Genomic DNA, 18,086 nt, shown 5'->3' with positions numbered 1-18,086 from the left:
ATACTGTCCTTTGTCATTTTGACTAATTTGCCTTTTCTCTTTTATAATAAGACAACACCTTTTACTTGACATAATCAAAACTATCATAAATCAGTGCTGGCAAAACAATCCTATAGGCTTTTTAAAGCTTACTAACCTTAATGTATGGTTTTCATGTTATGCAAAGATCAGTTATCCAGGCCTTAACCAGTCTAAATAATAGATAGTATACTTTTTTCCTTCTTTTCCTTTTTGTAGTACCTATATGTGCCATTCCAACACCATCTGCATCAAGCACGCACCGTCTGCATCAAGCAAGAACATGTGTGGAGGCAATAAATTTAGTTAAAATGCATTAATTATGATAGCATGTACCAGTATGTCATACAATTCTATTCTTATTTAGGAAGGAATGTTGTGAATCATGGACTCCAAAAGGGTTGGGCTTACAGCAAAGTAAGCATAGTTTAAGATGTCTCTAAGTGGACGTTGTTTAAGTCAGGTGGAGGGTATGGCTTGTTTTCTGTAATTTTTAACATAGAGCCTCAATCTACCATTCATAAGAAAAGTCATGGTAAAGGACAAAGAAAATTTCTGTTGAAGTAAACAGCTGCATAGTCTTTCCACAGACAAAATAGAAAGGTGCTTTGATGTTTTGGTACCTCTAGTGGTACTATTGCTGTAGCTGCCTAAGGAGATTAATGCAGCTAATATAAGCAGCATGGGAAACTGAGACCTGTGTATATACCTATGTATAACTATAAATAAGCTGAGCAGGAACCTTCTAAATGCAGAGTTTGACTGTACTGTCAAAGAAAGTGAATGCAGTGTAAAGTGCAAGTATCATGGCTACTATACAATGTATAATTGAACCAGGTGTCTAGTACACTCATCATTTATGCCAGATTTACAAGTTATGTGGCTTATTAAAGATGCAATGCATATTTTTAAATGAGAAATGGCCACCCAGTACATTTAAGATGTATAATAATTGCAATCAGGGGTGGGCCAAGCCGACAGGGTGCCCTAGGCAACCCGGCTGGCCACCCCGCCCCTGCACCACCCTCTTGCATGTGCTTCAGCACGCATGGGGGGGGGGTCACTGCCCCCACCGCGTAATGACAAGCGGCAGGGGCAAAGTCAAGGGAGCATGGACTAGGGGTAGACAGGAGAGGCTCCTGCTTGGCGCCCCCCAATCGTTGCGCCCTAGGCAGGTGCCTCTTCTGCCTACCCCTAGTTCCGACCCTGATTTCAATGAAAACATGTTCTAGTTGAAATGAAAGCACTGTGGAAACTTTGGAAACAATAAGGTATACAATGATACATTATTTACATTCAAATAAATCTTCAGTCTCATTTTGCTAAATGTTTTTTAAAATAGAAAAATAAAATTGTATTTCTTGGTTGCTACATGTATACTTTAATAGTACAGACTGGGGAAACAGATATACACAGTTACAAACAGGATGAAGAAGATCTCTTACTGAAAGAGCTTTCAATGGTGTAAAGAATAATCTATTTGCAATATTTAAAGTCCAGTGCAAGTGTGGCAGAATAGCACCATTGGTGTCTTTGTGAGGGGCTGTGGCTTTTACCTAAAAGGATACAGAATGCCAGTGACTTGAGTTTAAAGTATCTATGAATAGTTAGAAGAGGAGTTTCTAGCTGTAGGTGGAATGTGCTGTAAATGCAGTTTTATCCAGTACAGTTTGTAAAAACATTGGCTATTACTGCAAACAACACTTTTGTGAAGTTGTGATTCTTTAATGTTGTCATTATAACTAGGTTTTTGGAAGCAAATGATAGTACTAGTAAACTGTGACATTTGTTTAATCATATACTATTGAATTAACTAATCAAGCTATCCTAGCATAGCAGGAAAGAACTATAAATTAAGTTAGATGTACAAATAAAAATGTTGCTAAACTTATGAAATTCTCCAACGTGTGAAATTCTCCAAACACTGGTTTGCTTCTTATACATCACTTTTTCAGTGAATTATGAAAAGATTTTGTCTCACATATTTGCTTATATTGTAAGCCTTTTTGACATATCGGGCATAAAAGAGCAGCAATACATACAGATATATATCTTATTTGAATATACACTGGAGGTTTGCGAAGTGCAAGTCTAGCAGTGTGATGCCACTGCCAAAACAATGTTGACTTCTGCAACTTGAAACAACTCTGACATGATCATGCGCTTGCATTTATTACTTTCATGAATTGTGCATGCTCTGGAATGATTAGGAGTGCTATGTATCACATTAGCAATGCCATGCTCTGATGTCAAATTAATGTTTTAAGTGATAAAAACAGCAAATGCAGGAATTCCTTAAGTATAGCCAAATATGAAATAATAGTCAATGAAAGTAGTGTATTTTATCTTACTTTACAAAGCAAAGATGTCAAGCATTCTTAAACCAAGAAAAGACTGATTAGAATCAAAAGTAAAACTGATTGGTGGACCAAAATACAGTGTAACTTTCTTGTATTTTTCCCCCTCATCCTGCTGATATAATTTAGATTATATCAACACCATTCCCTGGGGGTGTACTTTAATTAAATGTTCTTCATGTTTTATTGGCTTCCTATTAATTCCAACCTGGGAAAGTCCTGCCTCATATTAGAACTCTTTTAGCTTGAATCCTATTTTAGTCAGTATATTCCTCCTCCCCAAATTTCCCCCAGCTTTCTATATATATGTATATAATGCAGTTGAACGAATTCACAAAGGATTTGTTCAATAAACAAAGACATTTAGCAGTGGAGCCATATTCAATTAAAAAAACATTAATTGTGACATCAGTGGTAACTGTATGCACCGTATCCCTGTTTTCAGATTTTTTGTCCTGCATGTTAATGGTATAACTTATCTTACTAACCTGCTTTATAAGAGTTCCCTGTGGCACCAGACTGTTACAAAAACATGCAAATGCATCATGATTTCTGAATGGTACTAATTGCTTTACGCTGACTAACACTGTATGTCCTTTCTGCTCTCTGTTCTTAATAGTCAAAATAATTCTACTGAGAATATGCCTTTCTGTTTATTGTCAGTTTTTATGATCTTATCACGCACACTTCTAAAAACAGAAATAAAAGCTATGGAGCAAGAGTCCCAAAGTAGGTTTCATGCCCTACAACAGATTTCAGACAATGTATACAGTTCGAAATAACGCAACAAGTAATTTTTAATGATATTTAAAATAAAGCATATTAGGTAGACCCAAACAAACCAGTTCTGTAGAACATCACTGTAAGAACTTCAACATTGCTTTAAATAGCATAATTGTCAGGGCATACATGAAATTAAATAAGGTCTACTACTTGGATTTATGGATTTAGCAATAATGAAATATAACTATAATGTAGTAGTGTGGTTTTGGAAAAACAATTGCCTTGGAAAGGCCTGGCTTAAATGATCATTATTAGCTATAGCTGTCCCATCCAAAAACCCTTTAAGCCAACTGTGGCAATAAGCAGAATGTTTTTTTATCAATAGACACAGATGGAGATAGTGGAGACCTTTTCCAGTCCCTGTTAGGCTATGTGTAACAGGCACTGGGTGGTATACTTACACGTCACAGTATTCAATTATCAGCACTGCCCTTTCCTAGGAAGTATATTAAATGTAGGTTCTTTCAGGTTTAAACAGCACAAGAAACTCATTAAAATATTTTAGAGCAGCACCAGGCCTGTAGCCAATGTCCACATAGACACCCCTAAGTGAACAACAAAGACAGGCAGTCTTCCCAAAGCTATATTTTAAGGGAACATCAAACTCATCCTCTGTTGCTGCCAGCACTGTAGATAAACTAAAAACACATCATAAAGCCAAGCTGTATTGTCTCTTGCGCTCTGACTGCATTAGTTACATTCGTTCTACACTGGCCAACATACTTGCAAATCTTCCCTGACTTTAGAAAAATGTAGTACATATAATTAGTTTTGCTTTATAATGGAAGAATATCTCATTCTATATGAGCAGTCAGCTACAGTGTATGTAATTAAAACAACTAAATATTTAGGTCAACTTACACTCCAAATATTACCCTTCCCCTAAAAATTATAGACATTCCTTTTGTAAATGTATTCAAAATATTCATATCTAGAAAGTAAAAAGAAACACACAGATTGTCTAAATCATCTTATCTTCATCAAAAACTGACAATAAGCACAGTTATTGCCAATATACTATCCTTTTAAATTTACTCTGTTCTGTGATACTCAACCTTTCCCCACAAAAATAATAGATTTACATACAATGATATATTCAACATTGCATGATTTTAAAGCATAAATTAAACTTTACCCATTTTAGAATAACATTTTAGAAAATAGAGTACTCAAATTGATTATTAAATAAAGGTCCCATTATACAGCTCAAAGTAATTGTTTTAATGAGAATTCCTTCAAGGAAATATTGATAAAAAAAACTCTATTTTGTTTAATGAAACCAGCAGCCAAAGGTACCCCCTTTATTTGTGTTGGGACCTTAAACACTTTATCCAAAAAAGACAAAAACCCACCTTAAACATATAATAGCCAACAGGTTGAGTATCACTGAATAACCTGCTTCTGCACCCACTTTCACAATGCATAGGCTGTGGTTCCATGACTTAGCATTATTAAATTGCACTTATCAATCATTCTTGCCAGGAATGCCATCGCCTACTACATTAAAGAAGTCAGAGAAGTCTGGTTTCAGCAGTCCCTCTCCTTCGCAGACCTCTTCCCTTGGAACAGCATTCACACAGCATCATCGACCTGTCATTACAGGACCCAGAGGTGAGGCCTTACCTAAGGAGTCCCTCTCCCTTATTCCCTGTTCAGGTTCATGCTGTGTCACTCTTCCCAAAATATTTCCTAGTCCAAGGTATTCATTTGAATCTACAAAAGATTTTCTTTTAAAATTTCTTGCCCAGAGTATAATCATGTACATGTAATGTACATGTAATACATGTAATCCACCAAACATGTTCACTCAGTTACTTCTGACAAAAGTGGTCTACGTTTGTGTCTGTAAAAAAATATATATGTTCTTTGTCACCCCAACAATGGGAATTCTACAGTTTGTGTCTAGTTATATTCTGGGCTGTCAAAATGGTTTGTCAGTTCTTCAAACAATTTGAAATATAAACCTCAAACAAAAACTTTTCCCTTGTTTGCAAAGCATTAATGTTTAAAATGTATTTTTTTTGGCACAATTTCTTGTGTATATGTAATGTAACAGGCTAATATAACAGGAAAGATCAGACTAGTATATTCACTTTAAAAATGAAGGTACATTTCTGTGTCTTGGCTGTAGATGAAATGTATCGACACATCATCTAAAAACATGATTAAATGAAACACCTTACCATGTTAAAACTAAATGGTAAGGTCTATTTATAAGGCTAGCTCTTATTGAATATAAATAAAATATATTTATATTCCAGTGGGTCTAAATTATTATGTGCCTAAATAAAAAGGTGATTGAGCTAAATGTACATTTTTCAAATTAGATTACTTTTTTTGCGTCACTTCCTGCTCGCTTAGCATACCTAGTGCAGCCCAAGGTGGAGGGATCTTTGGGTTGATTTTGGACCCATGGTTCAAAAGCACCATGTGAATATCTTATTTCCCATTCCTTTTTAAAGAAAGCTTTTGTGTCTGCTGATAATTTTACTTTTATTTCTTGGGTACTCTTATCCATACATTTTAAAAACAAAATTGTGCCCCTTGTGCTCAGTTACAAAGCACTTGTGAGCACTTGCGACCAGTGTATAGCCATTGTGCACAAAGTGCATAGAAGAGTGCAGGCAGTAAGTACAGGGTTTCATTGCTCCTTCTTGTCGGCACCGTCCAGATTGCACATCTGAATGTCCCAAAATCTAGGGGGGCATCCAAGGGGAATGCTTGAGATACACTTTCCATTGACTCATGCACTTTTCTTAGAAACTGGACAGCTTTTAGTTGTTGAAGTTTTTCATTCAACTTTTCTCAACGTTTTATTTGACTCAAGGTTTTGATTTTTTCCCATGATTTTCTGAAATTGCAGAAAAATTCCAATTTTATATATTAATAAGTCATCCCTATAGTTTTTCCATTTTCATTACATATCATGCAGTTCAGGGGCATAATACAGATACAGTATTTGACTTGACACATTGCTACGGCATACACAGACTTTTGTTGTTCAGGACCCTTTCATTTCAGTACCTTAGCACCTGGACTGTTAAGGGAATGTTTCTCTATAGAGGAATAAGACACACTGGCAAGAACACAAAAGTTTGTTTTTTTTCAAGCACTTTCCAAATAACTTGCATGTATTGCTGCAAGTACTTTATTCCCATCTAAATACTATTCTTTATTTGCTTAATAATTGTATTGCAGTTTCTCACAAATACATTCCTCCTGTTACTAAATTTGTGGGACGCTGTGTGTTAAAGGGGTTAAGCTGCCTGCATCTCATAATCATTTCTTTCTTTTTAACAACTCTCTCTGGACCAGTGGCGCCTCTTGTCTTTATCTCTATGGTTAGTGGGATGATCTATCTGACAGCTTCTCAGATAAAGCTGTGTATGTTCTTAACAACACTTCTTATTGTGCTCACTTTTCTTGGTAAAGGGTGTATGAGAATTCCCTTGTGTTTAAACTAGCAGTTTCCCTAACACCAATTTAGCTTTATTGTAACTTACAGTAACAGGATACTTCTGTTTGTGTCTGTAAAATCTGTGCAAAGCCCTGTTTGCAAAAGAATGGTATGTATACTTTGTATAATGTCTTGCTATAATTAAAATATGGTGGCTCTTTTATAATGTTTAGCAAAAAGATTTAAAAACAAAATTAAGTGATTTTTATATGCCCATTTCTTGTGTCTTGGGAAGCATTTTGACTTTTTGAATAATAGCTTATAAAAATTATGAGGTGTAGCAATCTTACAGGAGAAGGAGTAGGCATTTCTTGTGGTAGTGGACAAACTGCTTTATCCACATGCTTTTAACCATACTTTATAATCAATTAATTTCTGAAAATATATTACATTCAAGGCCAAATCAAGATGTTTAAATAATGTTTGAACAGTACAAGAAACAAAACCAGGCAGGCAGTCGGAAACTTCATAAGGTAGATGTAGAACTCAGGTATGAGGTAAAATCATAAAGAGTTTATTTATAATTATACATGAATGCTATAAAGCCTTACGCGTTTCGTACCCATCTGGTACTTAATCATAGGCTAGTCTAGGAGGGTCTGGGGCATGAGCACCCGGACCAATCTAGTAAACTGGTAAGCCTTCTCTACCTACTGTATGCTTAGATCTATATATATATCCTTTGTGATTTATTCGTGTTTAATGTTGTCATGGATAACTATCTCAATAACTATTTCTCAATTTTACAAGCTTAGAAATGGGTTAGGGCACGGGTCGGGCACCTTTTTGGCTGAGAGAGCCATAAACACCACAAATTTTAAAATGTAATTCTGTGAGAGCCATACAATATGTTTGGCCGCGGATGCTGCGGAGCAAGGTAGGGTGGGTCCCAAGGATGCCTGATGTGATGCAGAGGAGGGCGTGGCCTGCGCTCGGCGGATAGTAGACGCGTTCTAAGGCTTAGAACACATCTTCTACCTGCCGAGCACAGGGGCAAGATAGGGTGGGTGCCAAGGATGCGATGCGGAGGAGGGCGTGGCCTGCGCTCGGCGGATAGAAGACGTGTTCTAAGGCTTAGAACACATCTTCTATCCACCGAGCGCAGGCCACACCCCCCGTTATTTTTTTTATTAAAGATTTGGCAGCGAGAGCCAGATGCAGCCATCAAAAGAGCCACATCTGGCTCCCGAGCCATAGGTTCCCTACCCCTGGGTTAGGGCCTAATGGCAATTTGTAAGTAGAAACTGGCATTGAGGCAAGGTAATGAAAGCAATATTAGTATATTTATTTAATTAAGTCTAGCTAGACTAACTAGGGGAATAAAGTTCTGAAACCTGTCAGTTTTTACAACAACCAAGTATTTAATACTGCATGTATGTATATTTTTTATTTTATGTAGCACAATTTGTATATTTAGTCCTATATATTTCATACAATACATTAACAGAACAGTTGGGGAAATAAAATGTATAGGCCATAAATAATAAAAATATACAACTATTTTCTAGATTATCTGCCAAGGAAATTCAAACCTGTGGAATTTACAATAATAAAGTAATAAACTCTGTAACATTTGCTTATAAAAGTGGCACAGTGTATATTCTAGAAGCAGTTGGGATCTTATAAGTACATCAGTCCTACAGGAAAAAGTAACAAAGATGCATTACAACTCACTTACAACAAACTTTTGAAACAATGAGAGAGTATTTTAAAAAAAAAAGATTAAAGGGAGGGGAATGATTATAAAAAACTACCAGTGGCTAATAGGTGAGCTGTTAAAACAGTGTTCATTTGTATGGGGATACAGGTTTGTAAGGTCAGAGAAACAAAAAAGATTGTAATGTAAATAAACCTAGTGACAGCCTTCAAAATATATTAATGGACCTCGTCTCTATAGAAAGACTGATTTAAAGAATGGCAACAATGATTGAGACATAGCATGAAGGAATGTCTTCAGCAATATTTACTTACATGTAGAGATGTGGTTTATCGCCATTTTTCTCATTTGCAGAATAACTTGGATATTTTTTCCATTGTAGTACCTGGAATTCTTGCAGAGAATACAACCGGAAACTAGCATATTGTTGCATTTCCATTTGTGCACTAAGTCTCTGGAGGACGGTATCCCTTCAAGGCATATTTTTTTAGCTGTAAAAGCTATTTAAACTTATAAGAGCTAATAAAACCCACGCTGCTTATATACACCTCTAATATATCCTATCTACAAGTGTCTAGTTGGAAGCAATGTATTAAAGGTGTTATAGAATGCCTCCAGTGCCTCATATCATTTCCTTGGCCCACGCTTCAAGATTTCAAGCCTTCTCCTTTCACAAGCTTGCCTTTGTTCGCTAACTCTGGGTCTTTATAAAAGAATAATTCAACTTTACTCACCAGTTTTCATTCTAAGCCAGGAAAGGGATCATTAGGCTTTTTAGTTTTCATCAATTTTGAGAATGTCACCTTGATAACAACTCAGTAAAGCACAACTCCATGTACATATATAAAGCAAACCTGGTAAAAATAAGCACATGAGTACAAGATATTGATTGCAACAAATAATAACTATTTAACGTAGTATACTTCTGTGTATTATTCAGCAAGAAATGTACTAAATGTGGTGCAGAAATGCAATTTTTTGGCACATTTTTTAGACTTCCCAACGCCATGCATTTTATTTTCCCCAACAGACACCACCATCTGACCTGAACCCCTGGCAGTAGGAACAATGGACAGGGCATCATATGAATTGAAGTTATTTGTTTTTGTGCCAGTGTTTCAAGATGTGTTTATGCTTTCAAACTAATGTTTGTAGTAAGGAATGATGGATTAGTTCTGGACACAATGCCATACATGCAAAAAAATCGCACACATTATTGCATAATTCATGTAGTGCAAAGCAGGTGCTCCTTTTTGCATATGCACTATTAATAGCATATAGAGCTCAGTGTTCCGCTGCTCAAAGAAACCCTGTACTTTACACCTACCTTTAACAGAAGGTAAGTACAGGGCTACTTCTGCACCTTACTTCCAAAGACTCTACTTTTTGTGCCTAATGAAGTTCATGCTAATAAGGAGTCAGTATGTGGCCATCCATAATCCACCCACAAGGTGTGTGCCCTCAATGCATGGTACTGATTGTCAGTCTTAAATCTCTGCACGTTTTATTGCACCTTGTCACCGTTTAGTAAATGAGCCCTAGTGTGTTTTTCCTGTGCTAAGCAGAATGGGATATCCCTATTTTATTTAAAGGAGAACTAAAGCTTAACATAAAAGTAGGGCAGAAATGTAAATTATGTTTTGGGCATCTGTACCAGCCCAAGGCAACCACAGCCCTTTAGCAGGGATGATCTGTGCCTCCAAAAATGCCCCAGTAGCTCCCCATCTACTTTTCTGCTTATTCCCAGAATATACTCTGTGCTGCTGTCACTTACCTGAGCTTAGTGACCGACTCACAGTATACTGCATGAATAGAATATAAATGTAACAGTATAAGGCTGATTAGTAATTTATTGACATTCACATTACATCGTAGCTCTGAATACAGTGAAGTTAGCATAATAATTTGATAACAGCTTATATCACAGACAAACCTAATTTTCTTTTTGATAATTTGTGACGACCCCTAAGCTTAGCTTCTGAACAACTGCTCAGTGCTCGCTGAGCATGTGAGTGTCACAGACACTTTCCAAGATGGGGAGCTTCTGTGACAACTGGATCATTGGCGCTATTGAGATGCTGAAACTTTAGGCTTTTGCAGTAAGTTCAATGTATAAAATATGGCATTTTGAGCCATATTCATTTTTAGGGTTAGTTCTCCTTTAAATATGAGATACCAGATTATGTACAATTGATGTTTTTAACCCTTTCAGAACATGGCAAAGCCTGTTCTTTTTCTTCTGCATCTATTTATTTACACAGTCTTACTCAGAGTGAATGGGGCGCTATGCACCCATGTCTCCCTATGTCTGCATAGTGCTTTGGAAGTGCCTGACAAGCTCTGCTTGTGATTCAGAGCTAGTACAGCAGATCTGCAGGCAAATCTCCTGTCAGTTCTGTAAAGCTCTGATCTCTAACAGAGTTCATCATTGTCTAAGAGATTAAATATTAAATTCCGTCTGTATGTATATATACAGTGCTTATTACCTATTTCTACTTTTTAAAAGCATAACTTTTTAATTATATACTATATATGATGAAGATTGCTTCACTGAAACCACATGAAATACCCAAATGTGCTTATATGTTGTTTTATCTTTGCTGTGTATAAATTAAATTCTTCATATATGAGGGTTGACAAATTACAAATAGTGTATTTGATCCACATATGTCCCTCAAAATATGTATATCTGTCAAATGAACTCAACTAAACTTCATATGCTTCTTCTACAGGCTTCTCTTAAATTCGAAAAAAGTTGTGCATTCCTTGTCTAATTTATGTTGACAGTACTTGAACTATGTCCTCCTTTTGCAGTTTAAACATAGGCCTCCCTCCATCCAATTCCATCTAATTCTTCTTGCCTAGTCCTTGCGCATCTTTACACAGTAAACACCTGGAATTTTAAAATGCATCCTTTCAGCTGCCTTGTGCATCTATATGGTTATAGAATGTAGCTGAAAACTTATTGGTCTTAGAGGTGAATTATTAGCCAGTGTTTTTTAGCTGCTTCAGCAGAATCTTTCATAGTTAAGCCAATAGTTAACGAGAGCTTCTTGTAAAATTTAATGTTCTGAAGTGGTAGGAAAACCTTTATTGATGTCATAGCCCCACAACCAACCAATAAATTGAAAGTAAAAAGGAATATTTTTTGGTTATAACAATAAAAGGCATCATAAAAATGTAGAACATATGCACAAGTTAATTTAGCTTTTGGAATTTGGCAAGTAGCAGAAAAATATAAATGCAACTATTTTATGTTAAAGGTAGACTTCTGATGTGTGATGCATGAGTTCCATAAAAATTTCCATTAACTGTAGTATATTTATAATTTATGTGTGTTATACCTGGGACTGAGCAAAACTTTACCTGTCAAAGGAGTATGTTGTCTCTGCATCTTCATTTGTTGTTCAACTTTTTATACACACACTCTGTTGCCGGTGTGCAAGCCTGTTCTTCTTATCTATGTCTTCTTTTTCTTTATTTCTATTACAAGCATACTTCCTATCACACGTTCAGTAATTAGCTCTCTCAGCCAGCTGCAATAAAACAGCCCATACAGCTTCCAAAGTTGTCAAATGAGCAGATCTCTCACCAATTTGCCTGCCTTGAGGTAGGCAATTTAAGGCTGATCTGATCATTTGGCCCTTCTTGATGGGAAAAATCAAACCTGCCTGGAGGATAGCTGCTCATTTTTCAATGACTATATCAGTTGGGCTGGCCCCATACAAAGTCCTATTAGCTTCTGACTTTGTCTGGAAGGACCAAGTGGCCATACACGGCCACGGGCAATAAAAGTTGTTGACCTGGTTTGGAAGTTGTTGACCATGTTTTGCCACCTTAAGACATATTCAAGCAAAGCATCTGCTTGGCTGCTATGAATTACTAATACTTGTATTTTGAGTTCCTGCAGACTCATTCATTCTCCTTGAGCAGGTAACAATTAGTGAATATGAAGCAAGAAAAAAAAAAAAAAAGCAATTGCAAAATGTCTTTTAACACTGTAGTGCTTGTGAAACAAGACATTGCTATCATAGTGAATTATAACTCCCAACATTTGAAAAATGAAAGAGGGACAAAAAGAAATGGTGCTTGTAGCGTGGCAAAAATTTCTTGACCGTGCCCCTTTTTGCAACCACACCCCCTAAATACCACTCCCATTTTACTAAATTTGGCAGGTTATTTAAAGGAGAAGGGAAGTCATTTTGGCATTTTACTGCCAATAGATTTGCCACATTAGTGCTACCTAGAACAATATATTTATTCTGCAGAAACCATTACCATACCTGAGTAACAGCTTTAGAAGCTTTCTTTGCTTTAGATAGCAGCTGCCATTTTAAGTAGCTTTCTGCTTGCAGTCTAGCCATTATAGCTCAGATCACACATTCCTAAGAGGGGGGAAGCGAGTTCTTAGCATTCTTGTGAGAGGGGGGAGCAGGAGAGGGGAGAGAGAAGAGAACCGTACAGACTCTGGCCACAGGAATTAAGGATGTTTCTGAGAGAGAAAGTCAGACACTGGAACATCATGTTTACAAAAAAAGAGACAAGAAATCCTGTGTTACTTTTGATAGAGGACTCAGGGCAGCATTACTGTAAATGATTATGGCTGTATTTACATAGATCTTTCTGATACTTTGTTTTTACCTTCCCTTCTCCTTTAAAGTTTAAACACATTTCTGGGGGTTTTAAGGGCATTTTATGTGTTATTACAGTTTTGCTAATGCAGGTGAAATTGCCCATTTTGCTGCAAGTCTCAGTTCCACCAAAAGACCTGTTTAGCTTATTAGTTACAATTGTATCTAAGAGCAGGTGTGGCTTGTTAACTTTCTGGGCTCTCTGCCAAAAGCCCACTTATTTAATTAAGTCTGAGAAACAATGTTTCTAAGTGCAGGTGAAGCTTGTTAAGATTTCTGGGCTCTCTGACAAAAGCTACTTTTTAATTACCTTTGAGAAATATTTGTATCTTTTTTGGCATTCTGTTGCAAGAGATCAAAGTGAAATGAGGGACTTTTCAGTAAGAATCTGGGACTGCAGGTTGAGCTGGTAAAAGAGGGACTGTCCTGCAAAAATCGGGATAGTTGGGAGGTATGGAATTAATCACAAGCACTCAGGCCATTGTCAGTCCTGAAACCAAATATGTTAACCAAAACACCCAGTTGGATAACAATGGTATGGTTTTGAAAAACACTGTTCAGAATATCTAAAAGACTCATCACCTATAAATGATTTTGTTTCTTTTCTGAAAATTATGTATGTGATTTTTACAAATCTAAAAAACATACACAAAAAGTATGCATAATGAAGTCTCATTGCCAATATATGTTAACTTGGGCTAAATAATAACCTAGTATTTTTTAAATTAATTGCCATAGTACTATCCTGTTAATTGTTATTGCAGAGCTGCCTGGGAAAGCAGGCAGTCTATTAAATCTACAATTAAACAAAAGTCAAAAACCATGTAATTAGAACTTTGTCTTATCTTTATTGAGGAGAGTTTTCAAGAACCTAGAAAACATATAAAGAAAGATTGCTCTGCCCATTTATCTGTAAATAGAGAGCCAGGGTTAGTACTATTTAAAATTAACTGTATAACCTCATGCTGAGAATGGCTTATAAAGGGCAGTGATTACCCAGCTTCCCTTTGCAAAACGCATCAGTAATTAGTAGAGTAACATATAACTAAAAGTTGTATTGCAGTAATAATTTGCAGGCAGATAGATGTGAGAGACATCATGCTGAGTTAATTTGGCAGAACTGCTACAAACACTTAAAAAGGCTGCATGGCTGAATTGTGTTACTGTGTTTCTATGATAAAGATTTGTTTGAGCAACACTCATGCCTTTGCATAACCTGCTAAAGGTCTTAAGTGTGTGAAAAAAATAAACCAATAAAGTGTCACTCATCTAAAGAATATCTGGTTATTATCTGAGCCTTTATTAAATAAAAGCTAGATTAGCCAGTATATGAACTCAAATGCTTATTTACCTCTTGCAAGACAGCAAAGTGTTTATAAGTGAACCCCCATTTTACTTTTTTTAAGGGAACCCAAAAAATTGTATAAAATGCAGGAAAACATAGATTTGGGGTACGTAAAATTAAGGTTTTACTTTGTTGCTTTAGTATGATGTATATAGTTATAGTTTAGATGTTTATATGTTGTACTAAATGTCTTCATCTTTTGTATGTTTTGAATTAATTAATGTTTTGTTCTGAATTTGTTTGTATTTTGCAAATAAATCTTCCTTTGGCTGCTAGAGTCACTCAGAAGATATTTGAATTGGTTGTCAGGTATTTTCATTACTAAAGGTGGAGAGGGGCAGAAAAGTAAGAACAATAGTAAAAACAAGATAAAAATTAAAACCGATTCAAAAGTTACATATCTGGAAATTTATAGCATACTATGTTTATTTAAACACAACCATGGTGCAAGGGTCTTTAGTTTGATTCCACTATCTGAAAGGGACTTGTGTGTGTTTCTTCTGGGTGCTCTGGTTTCTTTTCACACATACAAGACTTTTCATTGACTCCATATAAAATTCATCATAGTGTATGTATGTGAGAGGGACCTTATATGATATCTCCATTGGGGTTGGGATGATGTGAATTATGTAGGTTTTTTGAAGTGCAGTGAAATATGTTGGCACTATATAAATTAAGGATAATAATATGTTGTAATCATTTTAACTTGAATCAATCACTCATCCTTTTTGTAAACTTGAGTATGTTTAGTGAACTTTTCTTTCCTTATTTGGAGCACTCCTGATCACAAAGCTCAAAAGCTTAAACAAATATACTGTCAGCAGTACTATTTGTTATGTACGAATTCTTATGTACAATTTTTTGTACAAATTATACAAATACATTTTACATTCACAAGATCCTCTTCCTGACACCCAAGCATTCACTGACTACTGCCTGCCAGTGTCACTTTAAAGCCAAATTGTCATTATACATCTACCCTCACCCAACTAATAATGGGCTTTTGTTAAGGATACTGATACTGAGGTTTTTGAAAACAACCAGTCCTACAGTGGTTTCATGCCTTTCATCTGACACATGTCACTAAAACAAGAATATCCTGAAAAGCACTGCAGACCAGACAGTTCCCTCTCCATCTAAGACTACTGTGGAGAGATCTGAGCAGCAAAACTATATACAAAATGAGCTAGGACCTTCACTCTTATCTATTTAATTATTTTCATCTCAGGATACTATGAAAAATATCCATGCCCACAGAAGCTTCTGCACATTATGCAGATTCTGCCATTGTCAGTCTGAGGTGTTAAAGGAACAGTAACACCAAAAAATGAAAGTGTATAAAAGTAACTAAAATATAATGTGCTGCTGCCCTGCACTGGTAAAAGTTGTGTGTTTACTTCAGAAAGTCTACTATAATTTATATAAATAAGCTGCTGTGAAGCCATGGAGGCAGTCATTCAAAGCAGAAAAGGCACAGGCACTTAGCAGATAACAGATAAAACACTATTGTATTCTACAGAACTTATCTGTTATCTGCTATGTAACCTGTGCCTTTTCTCCTTTTTTCCAGCTTGAATGGCTGCCCCCGTGGCTACACAGCAGCTTATTATATAAATTATAGTAGTGTTACTGTAGCAAACACACCAGTTTTACCAGTGCAGGGCAACAGTGCATTATATTTTTATTACTTTAAAGTTCTTTCATTTTTTAGTGTTACTGTTCCTTTAATGAGCCACAAGTTTGAGCTAACATGACATTAATGAAGGGTTTGGAAGGTCATCTCCCTTAGACTTCATTAAGCATACAATTTAAAAAAATGATTTCCTTTTTTTCTATAATAATTAAACAGTACTTGATCCAAACTAAGATGTAGTGGATTATTATTGAAAGCAAAACAATCCTATGGTTTTAATCATTTTTTAGCAGACTTGGGGGCCTATCTATGATTCTGTGTAAAAAGTGGTGACAAAGTCTCCGCCTATCGCCAGGCTTCACTGTATAAAAATTGCATAATTTTTTTTTACACATTTCTTGTTTCACCGGGAACTTACATAAGATAACAGCATAAATCTGGCATTCACATATACACAGCATAATAAATGTATGGAAATGCAAATTATAGAAAGACCTCTTATGTGAAAAACCCCATGTCCCGAGCAGTCTAGATATCAGGTCCCATACCTGTACCACAAATTTTACACCAACTTAATGAGAACCAGTAGAACTTTTTGATTCTCTAGTGGCTTGCTGCTGTTGCATTCTTTAAGAGAGCTATACCCTTATGTATAATATATAGAGAAAGCATAATTTTTTTTGTTTTGCTATTTAATCTGCTAGTATTCCCAACTAATGGATGCCATTAAGGTATTCCCCGCAGGTAGAGAAATAGCTACTGACTTTTTAAGTAACTGCTTTGATTGTACTATTTGATGAGCTAGAAATGATTGTTTAGTTTTCTTTGCTTATATCTTACATTATGCACTAGGGTGCAAAATCGCTTCAAGATCTTGGCAGATTGCCCACCTTCCTTATTAAAGAGTCACTCTTCATATTTCCGATAAACACAGCTGTTATATGATGTTTGAAAGCAATTTACATCAGTGGGAATGGTGGCGCTGCCAATTAGTACGCTAATATGGTCAATGGAAATAACAAATACATTGAGCAGATAGAGAGGATAATCACTGTTGTGTAATTTGACCTAACACGTGTTAAGTAAAGTACTAGTGTAAAGCAAGCAAAGGAATAGGATGGGGCTTCAGTCCCAACATGTATTATGCTATGGATATCAATTTTTCTCTTCATATTTGGAGCAAAAGAAAATTGTGCATCTGGGGATAAAGTCTGAAATAATCATTAATGACGGTCTTCTAATTAATAGCAGTTAACAATCAGTCTAAATAGAACATATGGAAATGGTTTAACATTTGAAATTAGAGTTTCGTGTTGATGCATGTATAATTCATAGAAAATTGCACTTCTGTAGGAACTTCTCCCTTCAGTTATTAATCATATTATAATAATGCCAAATATGTATTGTTTATATGCAAAATATAGGAAGTTTTTTTTTTTGGCGGTTTATCTTTTGCATTTTTGGAAGAAAAATAGCATTGTGGTAAGTGGCAATTTTCAAAACATGTAAGGGGGTATTTACAATGCAAGAGTCAATTCAACCTGTGTTTTATGCTTAATACAGTGTAATTCTGCCATAATTGTGGCCAAGCATGGATTTTTGCTTGGTGCAATTGTGTCTGATGCATTACAATGCAAACAATTGTGGCTGTACATTTTTACAAAGAAGAGGCAATTATCATGCCCAGCACTTGACATAAAAACAATGTCTACACATCATTCTTTAAGCATATGTTTGGTGGGAATTACCCCAAGGTTCAAATGGCCTTTTGTGTAATTTATTGATAAACTGTGTGGGCGCAATGGCACTAATACACGCAACTACCTTAATGAATGGTGTCAGTATGATTGCTTCCAGTTTTGGCAAACCACATTCTCAGCTGCAACAGTAAATGAAACTTTTATTCTCTGTGTTTAATATTGCAGATGTTTTACCCATGATTCTTTGCCTCATTATATTTTACCTCTATTTTACATTTGTAATCTTAATTCTGTACTCTAAATTTATTCCATATGTGTTATGTATATTGTACTTTTATATGATCATTCCATATGTATTTTAATTCTTATCTTTTAATAGCTTTTACTGAACACTGACCAATGAACTTATTCTGACAAATGTTTCTGAACCCAAATCTTCCCATACTGCCATACTGCTAAGAGAAAGATGTGTTAAGGCCCCTTCTTCTTATATAGCGTGCTGAGG

The 18,086-nt window shown here is 35.8% G+C and overlaps 1 protein-coding gene across 5 annotated transcripts in view; it reads left to right on the top strand.

Moving 5' to 3' along the window:
• nfia (nuclear factor I/A) overlaps nucleotides 1-18,086 on the top strand; it is a 246,950-nt gene that overhangs the window by 182,410 nt on the left and 46,454 nt on the right. For 3 of the 5 annotated variants that reach the window (XM_031900900.1, XM_002931611.5, XM_004913944.4), the window contains exon 7: nucleotides 4,641-4,769. The exons of the other annotated variants lie outside the window; for them this stretch is intronic. In XM_031900900.1, the coding sequence (XP_031756760.1) occupies nucleotides 4,641-4,769 (129 nt within the window). The remainder of the gene's footprint in view (nucleotides 1-4,640; nucleotides 4,770-18,086) is intronic. 5 annotated transcript variants of the gene reach the window in all.

This window comes from Xenopus tropicalis, chromosome 4 (assembly GCF_000004195.4).
Source record: "Xenopus tropicalis strain Nigerian chromosome 4, UCB_Xtro_10.0, whole genome shotgun sequence".
Lineage (NCBI taxonomy): Eukaryota > Metazoa > Chordata > Amphibia > Anura > Pipidae > Xenopus > Xenopus tropicalis.
The sequence above is the reverse complement of the archived record's forward strand: the minus strand, read 5'-3'. Positions and strand labels throughout refer to the sequence as shown.